The sequence below is a fragment of the Panicum virgatum genome, chromosome 3N (genome assembly GCF_016808335.1).
Source record: "Panicum virgatum strain AP13 chromosome 3N, P.virgatum_v5, whole genome shotgun sequence".
NCBI lineage: Eukaryota > Viridiplantae > Streptophyta > Magnoliopsida > Poales > Poaceae > Panicum > Panicum virgatum.
In genome coordinates this window covers 57,599,712-57,617,412 of record NC_053147.1, presented here as the reverse complement: position 1 = coordinate 57,617,412, position 17,701 = coordinate 57,599,712, and the positions used below count along the sequence as shown (strand labels likewise).

The window sequence follows — 17,701 nt, the reverse complement described above, 5'->3', positions numbered from 1 at the left end:
AACCACTCCACATAACTCACCATCCAATCACATTGCCAAATCTTGAGGCTGCACATGAAGCCAACACAAGATCCAACTTCAATTCTGAATCTGGTCAGGATTGACTGCTGGATCTAGGTTTTGCTGGTACAGATCAGAGGTACAGCTGCACTGTAAAAAAAAATATACATAACATGGTAAAAATGGTAAGGTCTTGTGCCTACATTCCTCCTGCTATCACAATCGGCAGTTGTGCAATTTTATACCTATTTCTCATGTGATGCTAACTTGGTAAGGTAGATGTTCTGACTTTGAATGACAATAATGTTAGTGCATACATTACTGGAGACAACTGGTGATGCTAATCTTAATCCAATGAACATGTGGGCATGAGATCCAAAACATTGCATGCCTAGTTGTCTGTTCAGTGATCCTTCTGATGTCCTGATCCAGAAATAACATTCAAAACCAATATGGCTACACACCCCCTATGGAGAGCATCAACAACTTCACAATCCACACAGAAGAACTAAACCTTGCATATATCAATATGTCACAGATGAATAAACGCTTGCCCTATAAACATATGGTTTCAAGATATACATCAATGAGTACCGGCAGCGAAAATCCTGCGAGATGTAGCAACCGATGGGGGCGCATAAGAATTTCAGAGCTGCAAGCAAAGAATATAATAGCTGGGGCTTCTTATCTTGGTCCTATCCTTTTCTTGGCACTGCATAGGAGCATCTTGGGGGCCTTTATCACATATGAACTCGATTGGCCTAAGTGACTTGGATTTGTTTGGCATGCCCACGGGGGCCCCACCATGACAGTAAAACAAATGACAGGGGAGAATCTGAAATCCCCTCCCCTCCCACTCCTGCCTCACCAGATTTGATACATATGCAAACCCTGCTGGCTGTTGCTTCTCAGCAGGGCCAGAAGCTTTGCCTTTGGCCTAGCAGTAGCTACCAGGAGATCTTCCTGCGAGAGGTGCCTAACAGCTTCAGAGGAATCAGCACTTGAGCAGTGGGAGCTCTGAGGCAGAGGTGAGCACAAGGCCCCTGTGATCTTCCGTGTTCTTGGCATGTTTCTCTCTCGTGATCTTCGCTGTTTCGAAGAACTGATCTTCGGCTATCATGGAGCATGCTGAAAGCTTACAAAACATAGGATGCCTGGTCTTCGTGTTTTAATGTTTTCATGATCAAGGAGCAGTTGTTAAAAAGTTTCATGTCCTTACAGTTTGCGAAAAATTGAGGTGTTCATCCGGTTTTTCTTCAACCCTACCATCTTTTCAGAGTTTCCTTCAGGAATGAATTCATCGGTAGTTTCTCTCAGGAAGCACGATGACACATATTGACATGCAGGCATAATTCTGTTAGAAAAATGGAAGCAAAGTTATGAAATATCTATATTATCTTCCCTTGCTTCTTCCAGAATTCTGTCTGCAATAATTAAACATTAGTACATCTGAAGGGTGTACCTTTTCTAGCTTTCATTTTATTTTAGGCATAAAGATGCAGAGAAAAGTTTCTGTTTCGGTACACTCTGTTAGTGGAGGACAACGTTGGTTACTTGCAGGAAGTGTAGGCTGCCAAAACAGAAATATTTGTGGAAAAACAGATAAATGAGAGTACGGAGTCCGTAAACAACAACCTTGAAAATCTAAGTTTAGCCAACTGCTGTCCAAATTTAGACCAGTGTTCTGCTACAAATGTTAAAGAAAATCTAAGTTTAGCCATATGTCCCACAAAGATATGTCCTTCTCCAGAATTTTGAGCAATTCTTCAAGGAGAATTAGCTCATCTTTTTCTCCAAATATATTTTATTAATATGCATCCGCACTAATCAGGCCAGCCGCCAGCCTGATCCAAACTAATTTTTGGTATCCCAAACCAGTGGAGCTGCAGAGAAGGTGTACAAGCACATATGACAAATTGCCAATTGATATCTTATATTGTGCATTGCGTAGAACCATAACAGTGTAGCACATTTATTGTGATGTCTTTGGATACTCATTCGCCTAACTGACGCAAATTAAATGCATCATTGAATCATGCCTTGACTTGGTGATTCCTATCTGAGAAGAGCAAAGTTCACCAAAGATGAATGAAAAAGTTTCAGAAACTTTACTAGAAAGGTGCTAACACCAGATATTGACATGCACTACACGAGGTAGAATGTCACATCCATTTCTACGTTTTGCAGGTGCACTGTTGAGGTCAGCGAGCTGCAATTTTTGTGGGTTGGGAAGGAATGGAGAAGCAACACATCAAGATGGCCATGCTGAAGCAAGAACAGACATTCAGACAGCAGGTAAACCATGCTTCTGACACTGCCTGCTCAGAGGTTGTATCAAGATTTCAGAGATGCTAAAATTGTTCAATTCTTCATCAGGTTCATGAGCTGCACCGTGTATACCGGGTTCAGAAGCAGCTGATGATGCAGATGCATGTTACGGAGAAGAAAGACTACGGCAACATAGCTGCAGAGGGACAAACTGAATCTACAGGAAAGCTCAGTCACCAACAATGGTACGGTAGCTCAGTCAAGGAGGAGGCTGCACTGGCAGAAGACTTCAACCTGGAGCTGACGCTGGGAACAGGTACTGCCATGACGAAGCAAGAGAAGCCGTCCGACTCAGACTCCGAAGCAACAATATCATCATCAACATCTGCAGAATCAGAGTCAGGGCGGAGATTTGCGCCTGACTCCAATGTAGCAACCCTGAGGTTTCAGAATGAGAGCAATAGGCATGATGATAAGGTTATGCAGTCTCCATGGCTATACCAGTGTTTTAAGTCTCAAGATGGCATGAAGGCATAGCTAGGGTTGGCATGAGGGTGCCTCAAGATTTGAAAAGCCAAAACAAAAGCAAATGCATTGCTGTATGTATAGTACAAGCGAATTCAATGCAACTTTAGGAGTGAGATCAAAAGAATCAAGCATTTCTCTCAAAAGAACTAACATAGTCTGGTCTCATTTGCCACAAAGAACAAACAGGTTCACCTTACATCACCACAACTAGGTGCAGAGATCTAGTTCAAAAAAGTTCTAGCTTTCGAGGTGGACTGAAGACCTTAGGAAGATAGTATGGTAGTATAATTCTGCCATCCAGACGGGCTTCTACTTGACTCTGTTTTTGGCTGAAGCCCGGTGGATACTATTCCCTAACCAAAAACAACGGATGCATACGAAGCAATCCGATCTCTGTTTCCAGCGTAACATTGTTGGTCAATAAAATGATAGATAATATCATAGTTCCATGAGACATCCATTAAGCCCGCCTTGCACAGGGAATTGATGGATAACAGTCGTGTTGAGTCATTCGACGACAACTAGGTACTTGTGGCCACCTCCACATCTGCTTTCTTTAAGCTGGCCATATATGTTATATAGATGGTCCAAAGAAACGAGAATGAATTGCTCACTAGTGGCTGGAAAAAAAAACAAGGTCAGGAATGCTGTCAAAAAACACTGAGCCAAACAGAGAATGCATCAGGAATTTACCTGTAAATGAACAGGGACAAACTTGAAAGTAATAAAGTCACAAGCTGGCCAATATAAAATCCCACTTTTGATGGTCGGAACTAGGTCCCTCTTCAATCTTGCAGTGATCTCAGGGACAGTCTCACCTGCATAGCAAATCAGAAAACCATTAAAGAGCGTATGAGACTGCATACCAAAATAGTTTGCAACACTAAGGACTATATCACTAACGTTTTGGAGTGTGTACTGCATGTAAGCTTATCTGAATGCAGTTTCTCCTATTATGCTCAACAGTACAAAGTAGGCAGAGATGTTTACTACGTGCAACCTTATCCTGAGACCAGTAGTACTGTGGTCCATGGTCCTAGGTCATAGACTTTACCAGAATGAATGGAAATGGCTAATTACAAAAAGCATCAACCATGAGCTGTACATGTACATCAAAACAACTCAAGGCAAGTAGGTGGCAGGGCGTGGCATCAGAAACAATCGGAAAATTCACATCATGATGTTCATCAAGAAAGCGATAGCCTTGTGTGAGTGTTTCAACTATGTTGGCAATTTAGTTACTATGGCTAAGGATGAAAATGTGTCAACGCAGGCACCACAAGGACATACTGCAGGTTTTAGGTCGAAATCATTTTTTTATGACAAAACTATGACTCACAGGTATGTTGAAAAGTAAACAAGTGAAAACCAAATATTGCCTTTTAGCATCTTATACAGAATATGCCTGTCTAACTTGTAAATATCCACATCTGATCGACATGGATGATCAATCCAACAAGCAAACTGAGGTTTGGAAGAATCCTAACTCTAAAGAGCAATAAAGTCATGTTGATCCCTGAGAAAAGAGCACTGGTTATACCATGATTTTTATATTTTTCACACTGCTACTAATGCACTCTAATATTCCTTGATAACCAGGTGAGGGTTTTGAGTTGAATGTTAACAGACTGAAAGTACAATGGTTGGATTTTTGCAACAGCTCAGCCCTCAGCACTACAGTGAATGTGATATGCAAGTTCCTCATTTTTGTTTATGGGTCTCATACATTCAGAAATATTCAGTTCTATATAGCCTAGAGATTTGTACCTTTGGTTGCATTAGTTACATCTACAAAGCCCCAGAGCACAGTGAGTAGCAAGGCGAGTAAAGACTAGCGTAAGGTTAAAATTCAAATACAGTAAGTATGATCTTAGAGAGTTATCTAGATGAAGTTCAGAACGATTCTTGCATCATATAGAAATCAATCAACATAAAATGTATCAAAGATATATAAGGAGTTTGAACCATACTGTCCACAAAGATTGAAATAGGTAATAACTATAAAATACTTCTCTGAAGTAATCAGATCATATCAATTATGCTAACACAACTGCATGCCTGCAGTCATTTCACATTCAAATAAAATGAAATATGAGAGGGGTACAATATCAAAATAAGTGCAGTCATGTTCACAAATGGCTAGCTTGCAGACAGAACAATTAATGCTAACATGTGCGGCATCAGTAGTTTGTATCCCGTACATTAATAGTTGCATCACTACAAAAATCATATAAAACACACTATATGACTGAATGCCTTTTTGAACAATGGACAACTTTGGAAACAGGATTATTGTAAATAGATCCATTCGTGTATTTACAGAAAATCAAATAGGCGTTATATAGTTTCTTTCCTTGGAAGCGGATAATGGGTCCTTAAGAATTTGAGGAAGCACTCAGAGACTATGCCACCTCAAACCCGTATTCTTAGTTTTTCTTAGGATAATCAAGTAGAAGCTATATACAGATAAAAAAAATTAGGAAATATTGGAGATCGAGATGTATGCTGGCATATGCATCAACAAAACAGCAGCACAGGAAACAGAAAATAGGGTAGCATTATTAAGTTAGTGTAAGAAAAGCATGGCCAAGAGAACTCCTGAAATTCAACAAGTGTTTTTTGCACAACTAACCAGAACAAGAAGCCCCGGAAATCATTTCTGAGTATCTCAGGCATGTTTATATGGAGGCACATGAGCAAATAATACCTTGTAGTCCAGCATTATACGAGAAGAATACTGAGTTAATAATTGGTCCATAAACTGCTTGCCCTAGGAACATCTTCTTCAATGTGTTTACTACATCCTTTTTTGGGAACACTTTCGAGATAAAGTTGAACCAAAGATGGAGAGTAGGTCCTGAGATCAGCAACCCATAACTAGCCATACGTATGGTCCTAAGAAAATCAAGTGAATCCTCAGGACCAAGTGTGCACATCTGACAAGGCAATATCAAGAACAAATGAAACCGTGTGAAACGAAACTTCGATCCATAAATAAGCATTAAAATAACAGCATCCAAGGGATACTATGAGTCAAATGATCAGACAAAATTCGATAGGGCAAACAAACATAAGACTATTCATTGCAAAAGTGATACTACAGTCTATAGCCCATTTCCTTCAGGGTTTGGAGAAAGCAAGGATTGTTGTACTTGTATATTAAATGCTATCTATGGATTGATGAAGCGGCATACAAATAACTATAGATTAGCTTTACCACATGTTTAAATGGCTGTCCACTGAACAGCAAGCATACATGCAAACGAAGGAAGACTTAGAGTGATGCAGTGCATTACCATAATAGCTGAAACGATTACACCCTACCATTTCTCACAGATTGTAGATATTTGGGGCAAAAAGAGGAGGTATATCTAATCTCTTTGCACATACTTTTTGATAGATTAAGGATACTAAACATAGTTGAATGGTTAAAGTAGTTACAACTTACAACACATCGCGGTGATAACTATGTCATCAATCACAACATCAGTTTATAATCGAACACACTAAATTGTACACATGACAATGTGGCACGAATCTTACCACGCCGAATCTATCCGTCATGTGTGATTACTCAGGTTCCTACTTCCGCGAGATCGGAAAGCAAAGGTTGTCTTTTTAAGCGCGATCGGGTAAAGGACGGAAGAAGAGCCCCGACCTGGGATGTGAGGTCCGCGGCGGTGAAGATGGCGGCGGCGGTGACGCTCTTGGTCAGCACGGGCCGCGCGTCCAGGAGGCCGAGGTACCACCCGACTACGCCCGCCCCGACCGTTCCAGTCTTTCTGCTGATGGGGGCGAAGGCGAACGTCACAGGGGACGGGCGCGCCGGCGGCGGCGGCGGGAGCGGGGCGGAGGACGACGGCTTGGAGGAGATGAGGTGGGAGCGGAAGTGGGACCAAGGCGAGGGGCTGGGCCCGTGGGGGCTGCGGCGGAGCGGGAGGAGGAAGCGCCCACCGGCGTGGAAGGCTCCGGCGGTGGCCATGGCGGCGGCGGCGGGCGGTTCGGTTCGTGGAGGCCCGGCGGTTGCGGGGTTTTTTTAGACGGTTTGTGGGGAGCGAGGGGAAAGCGGAGGGTGGGGCCCACGCGTCATTGTCTCGCTCTCCTCTAAACTAGGAATGTCTCCCAAGAAAGACGGGTCATGGTTTGCTTTTGGGTACCCTTTGCTTTTTGTAGTATGTACAAACCTTTCACCCTCCCTATAAAAAATAAATAAATCTTTCATCCTCCATTCATTTTAAGCCGTTCAATGCTCACTAACTTTGAAGTTGAGTCGTTTAAAAAAAACACTTTAAAGTTGAGTACAAAAGAAAGATGACAAACATGGAGCCAGCTAAGGCCAGATGACAAAAGGAAGATGTCAAATTTGAAAGAAATTTATTCTTGGAAAAAATATAAATTGACCATAATACCCAAAATATGATTTTGTTATGATTGGGAATTAGTTTTAGTGTAGCCACTAACCATAAGTAGGTAATTTATATTTTTGCAGCTATGATATCGTACATATGTTAAAAACTATCAAAAGAAACTTATTTTTGCAAACATTTGTTGTGGTTTACACTCCTCAAATTTAAAAAAAAAATATTATATTTGTAACGCTTTAAGTTGATCACATGGTTAACATTAAGCTTGAGTTTATAAGTCTCAAACCTTTTGCAAACTAACTCGCTTTAAATTAAGAAATAAATTTCCCAAAAATAACTCACAAACCGGTGCTGCTGCATCAGTTGACACTGGAACTGCTAACCCCTGATACAAACAAGCTCTCTGTGGCCCCTTAGAAATAATGACTGTGGAAGACATCTGGTCTTGGGATCCCTTTTCACAATTCGCAAAATGTCTACCTGGATTACAGCCAGATAGGTGGAACGATCCCTCCTCCGGTGTCCAACAAAGCTGGATGTTCATGGATTGCTTGAAAAACTGAAGCTCCTTGCTACCAAGTTGTGTGGAAAATTCAACATGAAGAACAAGCATAAGTTTTTCTTTTGGCTATTTCTATGAGACAGATTAAATGCAAGACACTTGATGCGTAGGAAGAACTATCTAACTTGTATTAAAGATGAGGAAAAAAGCTTTGCGGCATCTTTTGTTTGATTGTCCCTTTAGTCAGGCATGCTGGGTCTTGCTCGAGATTAATTGGAACACTTCATTACCCTTACGTTTGTTGGAAGGGAAAAGTCTTGTTTACATTCTCAAACTATCATAAAAATCCGACTTGCAACTTTCAACTACAAATCCGGACAGCAAGGACCACCCAACTGTCGAAGCCGGACAAGTTTGGTCCTTTGGGTGGTTTTGTATTTTTTTCTAAAAATATAACCTATCTATTTATTGCTCTATTGAATCTTTCTTGTTCAAATATAATAGGTATAATTATAAACAAACAAATACTATGAATATAAATTAAATAGATCCCAATAACTGGCAAGTACAGTGCCATAGGTTACATTTTTAGAAAACTTTTGATACATGTTTCATATTTTTATTTAAATGAATTATTTATGAATTTTTACTATAAAAATTAAATATTTTTAATTTCCTCAAAATGAAAACCACTCAAAGGGCAAAATTTATCCAGTTTCGACAGTTGGATGGACACTATTATCTGGTTTGTAGTTGAAGGTTGGGAATTGGATTTTTGTGATAGTTTGAGGGTGTAAAATTGACTTTTTTCTTACTAGAAATATTCATTAGAGCTGGGAAGCTTTTGGATCAGTAATTATCTAGGAGATAGTCATCTTAGCCTGCTAGTGACCCATCTAGAAGTATCGAAATGATACCATTTGTTAGTGCTACTTTGTCTTTCTTTACCTGGAAAATCTTGTTTGTAAATGAACTAATGTTGCTCACCATTAGGGCCAAACCATGGCAGATAAGCAACTCTTTGTCTGAGTAATCTCTCATGACTTTTCCTTTCTCCTCTTTGGACTGTAAATCTTGTATCCTTACGCTTGTAAATGCCTCTTTTATAGATATAAAAAAATAAGCAGGGAGCTTCCCTACTGACTTCATTCAAAAAGTAGAGATGTTTAAATTCTAGAATAAATTTAAAAAAATACGAGCACCATATTGAGCCAGGACTCATATCCGGATGGCCAGATTTCAATACAAAGAACCTTACCAGCTTTCGCATACGCATTGTATAATTAGTTAGTATACATATAAATCAAAATATCAAATCAAATTCGTTGTTTGGTTTCGTTTCCTAGAAGCTGAGCTGTTGAGCATCCTTTTCCTGCCCTTTTTTTTTTCTGAACACTCTGCTTTTACCAGCCTGTGTATGCGTAGACGCCGGCCGCGGTCTAAGTTTAGTTCGTAAAAATTTTTCATGCGTTGTAGTAACTTCGAACGTTTGACCACAAAATAGGAGTATTAAATATGGATGACTGACAAAACTTATTCCATAACCCTCGGGAGAAATCGCGAGACGAATCTAATGAATCTAATTATACAATTATTAGACAATATTGTGCTACAGTAAATAACCTCTAAAACTAGATTAATTAGGTTTAATAGATTCGTCTCGCAATTTTCTGTCCATCCATGTAATTAGTTTTATAATTAATCTATGTTTAATACTTCTAATTTAGTGTTGCAAATGTTACAAAAAGTCTCGTCCCAAAAATTTTTGCTAACTAAACGAGCCTTGGGACGGACTTCAAAGAAGCTGACGTTGGTTTTCCTTTCCTTTTTGCCTTCTTTTTCTGCGTGAACGAATGAAAGCTGTATGCTCGGCTTCCCTGGAAGTTCATATTGCTATGACTTTGGCTTGCTTGCATGCTTCCTTCCTTCCTTTCTGTCTTTCTAACTTTCTTTTCTACTGGGAAAAGTCCGATTTATCCCTCGAACTATCGTAAAAGTCCGTTTTTCAATCTTTAACTACAAAACAGGACCACAAAAATCATCCAACTACCAAAACTGAACAAGTATGACCCTGTAGGTGGTTTTGTATTTTTTAAAATAAATATTCTAGTTAGATCTAAAAATTAAAATTAATTTATTTTTAATCAGAAAATATGAAACTGGTACTAATTTTTTAAACATGTCACCTATCTATTATTGCTACATTTGAATCTTATTTATTAAAAAATAATAGGCATAACTAACAAGCAACCAAATATTATAAATATGAAAAATTGGATCCGAATAACTAACAAAGAGAGTTCCAATAGATATGTTACATTTGTAGAAAACTTTTGATAACCAATTCATGGTTTTTTATCTAAAACAAATTACTTATAAATTTTTAAGTTTAAATTTGAATATTCTTAATTTTCATAAAATAAAAAATCAACTTTAAAACCACTCAAAGGGCCAAATTTACCAAGTTTCAAACAGATTGATGGCCTCTATTATCCCGTTTAGCAGCTGAAAAATTGAATTTTATGATAATTCGAAATGTAAACCAGACTTTTCTCTTTTCTGTCCTACACTTACAAGGAGCTTGCTAGAGATCCATCACGAAAATCATGGCTATTATGACTAGTAGCCGCCCAAACCCATGTACGTAGTTGCTCCCTTTAATTGTTCTAAAATTTGGATTGTTTTATTTTTCTCCTAAGTCAAATTTCTATTTTTATCTAAGTTTTATCCAAAGTCAAATTTCATACTTTCATATTTGACAAAACTAAAACAGCCTATACTTTACAGGTGTATACATATTTTCTCTCCGGCCTCCTTCTCATTTATGCCAGAATATAGAGAAAAATATTGAAAGGAGATTCGTTAGAGTTGCTCTTAGAATGGGTGGAGTAATATTTTTTTCGAATAAGATGAATAGAAACAAGATTGCAGTGATGATGAACAAAAAAAGATGTACACATACGTCACGAGCACACTGACCGCACCGTGGAAGGGACTACTGGCGGAGCTTAGTGTAATGCAAAGGGGGCCATGGCCCCCCTGGCTATTGCAAATCTCCACTATATAAATAGTAAATTTGCTACTGTTCATCGATTTTAAGAGGAAATTAACACAGCTGCCCCCCTGATTAGTTGTTGAAGCTCCGCCACTGGAAGGGACGAGTGACGACTAGAGTACAACACACAAGTACAACTGTACAAGCACTTGGTAGGCATCAGTCGTGTCGTGTCACTGATCTGCCCGGCCAAAGGAGCCGCTCTCCAGGGCGTGTTTAGTTCGCGATTTTTTTTGAGTTTGGTTACTGTAGTATTTTCGTTTTTATTTAGTAATTAGTGTTCAATCATGAACTAATTAGACTTAAAAGATTCATCTCATCATTTACAGCTAAACTGTGTAATTTTTTGGAACTAAACAGAGCCCTATATATCGGTCAAAGCAGACTTTGCCATGTGCCTCAAAGGGACACACGATAAACTTTTCTAAGCCGTTGAGTTTTTCTGGTGGTTTGCCACGTGCAATAATTTTGCCGGGTGTTTTATTTACCGCTCATGACAAAGAATCTCTTTATTGAGTGCTCGATTTAGCAAAGTATCGGACACATGACAAACTATGAGTTTCCGGTAGTGATTGATGAATGGAAAGGAGGTTCAGTTTGAGATGATTTAACTTCCGAAAGAAATGGGAGTCCTCCAAAATCCAGCATCTAATTTTTTAAACTATTACTTTAACAGCAAATCATTTTATGTACAAGCAAGTTAGGCTAGATTAACTTTTTTTCTAAAACTAGTAGCATTCAATTCATATATTTATAGTAGCCAAAACTAGGAGACTTGGCCCAACCAGATGCACATTTGGAGGAAGTCTTGTTACACCTCAAAAAGTAGTCCAAGAGACTTGACGAAGGTAGATCTATATACCTCAAAAAGTAGGATATTACGCACATTGCAGCTTGAACATGTCTAAGTCCCCGCGTCTTCGTGTTACCATCGAGCTCTCGGTACTGAGATTTCCGTCCTGAAACTCTACCGCCGGGTACACCCCTAGTGGACTGGCAGGAGTAACAATCCGATAGGTAGGCTAGATTAACTTTTTTTCTAAAGCTAGTAGCATTCAATTCATATATTTATAGTAGCCAAAAATAGAAGAGTGGGTCCAACTGGACGCACATTTGAGGAAGTCTTGTTACATCTTAAAAGGTAGTCCAAGAGGCAAGAGACTCCCCCTATTTTTAAGTTGGTTTAACTCTCTCCTCACAACCAATATGGGGTTAATTCCAACAATCTTCTCCATCACACATTGGTCGGATCCCACACCCATAGTCCACCATTGATCGGCTCCACACACGAACACATACGGGCCTCAGATCCGCAGGTCCACCACTGACCGGACCGACACACGAGCACACACGGACCTCACACCCACAATCTACTGGATTTTGGGCCTACATCACTCAAGTGTGCACGGACAGTGTGGCAGGCTCATGAAGTTGTGAGTCATGATGATGCAACATTAGATTAACCGATATTAGCTGAAATGATTTTGATCATCATAAAGTGTCCGAACTTGTCGCTTTTGTGTTTCAACCACATTGTTTGCAGAAGTATAATTATTTGTTTTGTGTTTCCCTAGATGGGTGACACGATTTGACAGGGGTGAGTGTTTAATGCAGTTTTGTTGGATAAACTTCTCTTATGGTAAATATGTAGGATCTATTCTAAAAGTGGCTTCCCAACGAGAGACCGTGCATTAATATCGTGACTAGCAGGCAATATGAGAGGGGGCAAAAAACGGGTGAGTGTGATTGATGGGGTGGGGTGGGGTTGGGCGGGTATGGCCGCGTGTGGGTGAAAAACAGTGATTTCGGTGGAGTCGTTTTTCTAACGTCAAATTTTACACATGTATTCCCCCCTTCTAGTAAAAGAAATAGTTTAGGACAACGACACGGTTTTCAAAACATAATTTTGACCCCTTGTTATTATAAAAATATTTATAGAAAAGTGAGATATATATATTTTTATGAGAATATTTTTCAAGACAAATCCATTCATATAATTTTCACATTTGCAAACTCAACAATTTAAAAGTTATTGATGATTTTTATTCCCAATGTTTGACCCAAAACATTTCCAAAATGACTTTTTTTACCAATACGGAGGGAATAAGTTCTTTGGTCCTTCCTTCCCCGGCCCTGTCAAGTGGATTCTCTGTAAGAAGTAGGAAAGTTTTTTCAAGTGCAAGGAGTTTTCAATTCTTTTAGTTAGATCCTTATAGTACAATGAAAAAAAATGTGCGCTAGCTCTGCCACTCATCTGGAGGAACAACAGGGCATGCTTAAGTCCCCTGTTCGGCTGCGGTACCCATTATTTTTTTCTATCTACTTCCTAATAAAAAAGCGCAATTATATTAGGCGAAAGCGCCGACCGCGGTGTAGCGCGCCGTGTCTATTTATCCCGCGCGACTCCGCGCAGAGCCATTGCAGAAGCTTCCTGTTCATATTCCACCTCTAGCCAGGGGAGCGGGGAGCGCCCGCCGGCGAGCTAGGGGAGGGGGCAGGGGCAGGGTGTGGCCGGTGAGGGTGGTTGGTGGGGGGAGCGGCCGCCGGCGAAGTTGCCGGCGGGCGGGGTGGTGGAGGGCGGCGGCGGCCTTAGGATCTGTCAGTGTTTACCGCCAAGTCTGCTCAGGAATACTCTTAGCAGTAAGGTTTGCAGGTAGGAATCGACTGCTCTGGAACTCGATGGTGCAAGGAACATAAAGATTTAGGCAGTTTCGGACCGCGAGTTGCGTAATACCCTACGTTCTGTGTGGTGGTTTGTATTGCCTTAGGTGTTGATGTTTTGATGGGGTCCCTGCCCACCCTTATATATCCAGAGGAACGGGGTTACATGAAAAGTCTTAGCCGAGTACAGTTGGAGTCCTACTACAACACAATCGGGTGGTTTCCTTTGTACTGCAGCTAATTCTACACCTATTCGGGTAGTTATAAGAGAGGTAAGGTACATCCATGAGCTATCTCTTACTCTAGAACATCCTATGCCTATAAGCAGTCCCGCTGCCCCTTGTCGGACAAGCCCCCGAGCTTTTCGTAGCCGAGTCCTGCAGGCGTCGAGTACTTGGCTGGGCGTCTTCGAGTACTTCAAGTAGTCAGAATATCCTTCTGGTTGCTTCGGAGCCTTTCTTCAAATATGCCGAGTAGTCCTTCAAGTACTTCCGGTGGCTTCGAGGCTGTGAGGTGCTCAAGCCCCGAAATCTTAATCATATATGGTGCGCGAAGTACTCGCGCTCCATATGGAGTAGCCCCCGAGCCTTAGGTTGAATCGCAGAATCAGACTGAGGGTCACTTCAGTCTTTTTCTTTCATTATTTTCCAAGAAATTTGAAAAATAAATCTCTGATGTACATATCCCGCAGCCCCCGAGCCTTAAACCAGAATCTCTTATTCTGCGGGTAGCCCGGAGTAAAAATTTAGAATTAAGGATCTAAGATGTGGCATCAGATTTTATTCTTTAGAATATCTGCAGGTTTAATCAGATCCGGTATCCGAAAAGACCTCTTTTTCGGGTAAAAAAACCCCAGAAAAATGATTCGATTGGATACGCCACACTGATTGCACCCAAAATATCTTCAAAAATAAAACCCAGAATGTATATCTCTTTATTGTATGCTCACATGGGACTGTACTGTATGAATCATTATTGCACCAGTGTGTGCTGCCACTGTAGCACCACGGGTTGTCCTCCAGTAAGATCCCTTGCAGCTATAAAAGGTGGGTGAGAGGCCCTTGTCAGAAGCACCAGCATTCTGAAACTATGGCTTGCATTTGGTGTTCTTACTCTCGCCCTCCTGAAATTTGTGTAGTCCTTTCCAGCAAAAGATGCTAGAAGAGAACTTGCGAGTGACAAGAGAAGTCCCTGCTGCCTCATCCTGCAACCCCAATGCTCTCATCGGATCCATGCTGGATATCATATCCTTGCATATTCCAATGAGGCAGGTTTTCTGTCGATGGGTTGAGTCTTGTTGTGTCACATCCTTGGGGTTGCCTGTTTCTGGGTGCCCAAGAACTGACATCTCTGGTAAGGAGACTTAATCTTGTCACAACGTATTCAGAGAGAAGGAGAAATTTCGCTACAAGATGCTACAAGAGATCTTGCGAGGTGATTACTGTAATTTGCCTCCAAACTCTTGAAACTTTTCTCCTAGAATACAAGTATCATTATTCCCTTAATAGGAATAACAAGTTTGTACTTTGTCACGGCCTTGAGCCGATCTAGCTGCAGCAGGCCTCGACTAAAAACTCCAGGAGATCCAGGAGGTGTGCCTGTAGATCCGAGCCATTGTAAAGCTAGTTAGGAAGAAGTACTCGAATTGTAAAATCGAGTAGTTGTACTGAGTTGAGTACTTTTTCTTTATTCTGGAATGTAATCCCAGTTGAAGGAAGTAAAGTCGAGTAGTTGTCAAGGGATGTGAGTGTTCTCTTTTTTCAGAATGTAATCTTAGAAAAAAGAAATGTCTCAGAAAATCCCGTTTTTTTCCGCAATCTGCAACTGTCTGTTAGCCTTATGAGTTTTTTTTTACCATGTTGCCACCGTCGTTATAAAATAGAACGGTAACTAGGTTTTACCCCACCGGCCGCTATTCTCCTTTCACTGCTTAGATCTGTTCCTGCCCTCAACCTCAAACTTTCAGATCTAAACCTCCTTGCTTTCCCCTTGCTCCCAATTCCCTTAGGAATTTAGCCATTGTATGCGCGTGAAGCGCTCTGTAGATTTCCGGATGGCTCCTAAGAAATCAAGCAAGGGCAAGGGCGTAGCTGCGGAGCCAACCCATGAAGAAGGATGGATTTCCATTAAGTGCTCTGAATCTGACCTAGAAACCCTAGTTTTCGCTGGTCTTTTGCCGGAAAAATCCGTCATCCAATGGCGTCCTGACTTGGGTGAAGATCGTCCATATGAAAATACGGGCGAAACCGTACCTTTTGCTTCTTATTTTGAACGAGGATTGGGGCTCCCTTGTTCAAATTTCTTCTCTGGGCTCCTGCATTACTACAGGATCCAGCTTCACTATTTGACCCCCAACTCCTTTGTCCATATTTCCATCTTTGTTCATTTATGCGAAGCTTTTTTGGGCATCGAGCCCCTTTTTGAGCTCCTTCGATTTCTATTCCACCTTAAACCGCAGCTAGATTCCTACGTTTTAGATGTAGTAGGAGGTGCGGGTCTTCATCTTATTCAGGGGAAGGATAAAGTTTATATCCCCTATAAGCTTAGTAGCAAGGTAATCGACTGGAAACCCAAGTAGTTTTATGTAGAGAACCAGTGGGAGAGCGCACCCGCGATTACCCCAGGCCCTCCGATTCAATGGCCTGAGTGGAATAAGAAATCAGTCGACAACAGTCAAGTCTCCAAGCAACTCGCACGGATTGCCGATCTTAGGCAAAAGAATTTGAATGGAGTGGCTGTTATATTCGACTGGATGAGAAGAAGGATCCAGCCACTGCGGGCCCAAAAAACCTTTGGTGATAAGTACACGCTGACGGTGCCTGTAATTTGGTTCAATCTTTCACGGTACTAGCGACAGCAAATACTATCACTGAGTATTTATTAACTACTAAAACACTAGGATGTGTTAATGCCTCACAATTGCAATTCCTCTTCCAAATTACTAGCAGATCGTCACTTGCAAAGGATTGCAACTAGTAGGAAGCAATAATATTAATTTAATCTCACCGCCCAGGCAGTGGCGGATCCAGGATTTGCTCTTTGGGGAGGCTCATCTCCCTTCTTATTCCTCTAGCCCCCCTTTCTTCTTCCTCCCTCCTTTCTTTCCCCTTCTTCTCCCTCCTCCTTGCCTATACTTTCCATGGAGTTTCTGGGGGCAGGGGGGCTTGAGCCCCCCCTGCCCCCACGCTAGATCCGCCCCTGCGCCCAGGAGCTTCTCAAATGACTAAACAAATAATTTGCTGGGCAAAGAACAGCAGCGGGACTCAATTTCCCAAGTTGAGTAGCAATCGCAGTATCACAATTCACAAATTAGCATCAAACTCGATCTCTTGGCAACAGTAGATAGAATATCGACTCAAGTGTTCAGATATATTTAAAAGAGGGAATTGACATGCGAACCAGATAGATCAACACGGCAATACCCCAAGGCCTTCCTCCACCCGTGATGCTTCAGATCACGATCAGAAGAACAGGATTTCCACAGGAAAACTAGACGAGCACAGATTGATGATCAACCTGCTCACGCCTTTCGCGATCCAGGGCTGGATCAACTTCAATTCTTGATAATAGATGGGATCACCATCTAGGGTTCTGGCCGAGAGCGACGGCGGCTCGACAGGAGAAGTCCACGATGAAAACAAAAGTCAATCTCCCCCAATACAAGGGACATGGCCCTGGTCATATGGCACGCAGGCCAGACCTGACATAACCGGACTCAAGTCTGACTCAGAACTAATAGAGGCCAAAGCGACCCAGACTCAAAGTTAAACTCCTAAACAAGCTTCACGTGTAGAAGTAATAAACTAATATAGAAAGGATAAATATCACGTCATGTGACCTCCACCAGTATGCAACCATGTCCATTAGACATATTATAAAATAATCCGGCCAGTGCTAATCACGCCAACTTCTTGGTATTTTTTTCTCCTCATTTTTGAGCAGCACCGCACCATTAAAAATGATATTTGATGATAGACCAGGAGAAGCAAATTTTGCTCTGTTCCCGCTATGTTCCAAATCAAAATGAATAGCACCAAATTGAAGGACAGGACAATTCAGATAACTATTGTCTGTCTTACTTGAGATAACACAAGAATCCGAAGTAGAAATAATATGAGGAGTTATGGGCTCATCATCCTCTCCTCCTTGAAGCTAAGCCGTCCTCGGCTTTGGCATAATCTCAACACGCTTCATCATCTTTGTAAATATTATATTTTCATCTTTCTTGCTGTGGTGTCCCACAAAATTAGGAAGAGAGCCAAACTGTATAGGAGATTTACTAGCATCACATGATTCACCCAAACAATGAATAATAACAGAAGA

The 17,701-nt window shown here is 41.1% G+C and overlaps 2 protein-coding genes across 2 annotated transcripts; one reads left to right on the top strand and one right to left on the bottom strand.

Moving 5' to 3' along the window:
* Window positions 1-753: 753 nt before the first annotated feature.
* Window positions 754-3,245, top strand: LOC120666300. The gene is made up of 3 exons (XM_039946118.1): window positions 754-1,028; window positions 2,188-2,295; window positions 2,377-3,245. Exons 2-3 carry the CDS (start codon window positions 2,236-2,238, stop codon window positions 2,803-2,805), a joined length of 489 nt encoding a protein of 162 aa, XP_039802052.1. The 5' UTR covers window positions 754-1,028; window positions 2,188-2,235; the 3' UTR covers window positions 2,806-3,245.
* Window positions 2,875-6,872, bottom strand: LOC120666299 (PXMP2/4 family protein 4-like). Its single transcript, XM_039946117.1, has 4 exons — window positions 6,455-6,872; window positions 5,504-5,732; window positions 3,490-3,614; window positions 2,875-3,416 (listed from the first exon to the last, which is right to left on the bottom strand). The coding sequence occupies exons 1-4, from the start codon at window positions 6,776-6,778 to the stop codon at window positions 3,318-3,320; spliced, it is 777 nt and encodes a 258-aa protein (XP_039802051.1). The 5' UTR covers window positions 6,779-6,872; the 3' UTR covers window positions 2,875-3,317.
* Between the last annotated feature and the right edge of the window lie 10,829 nt (window positions 6,873-17,701).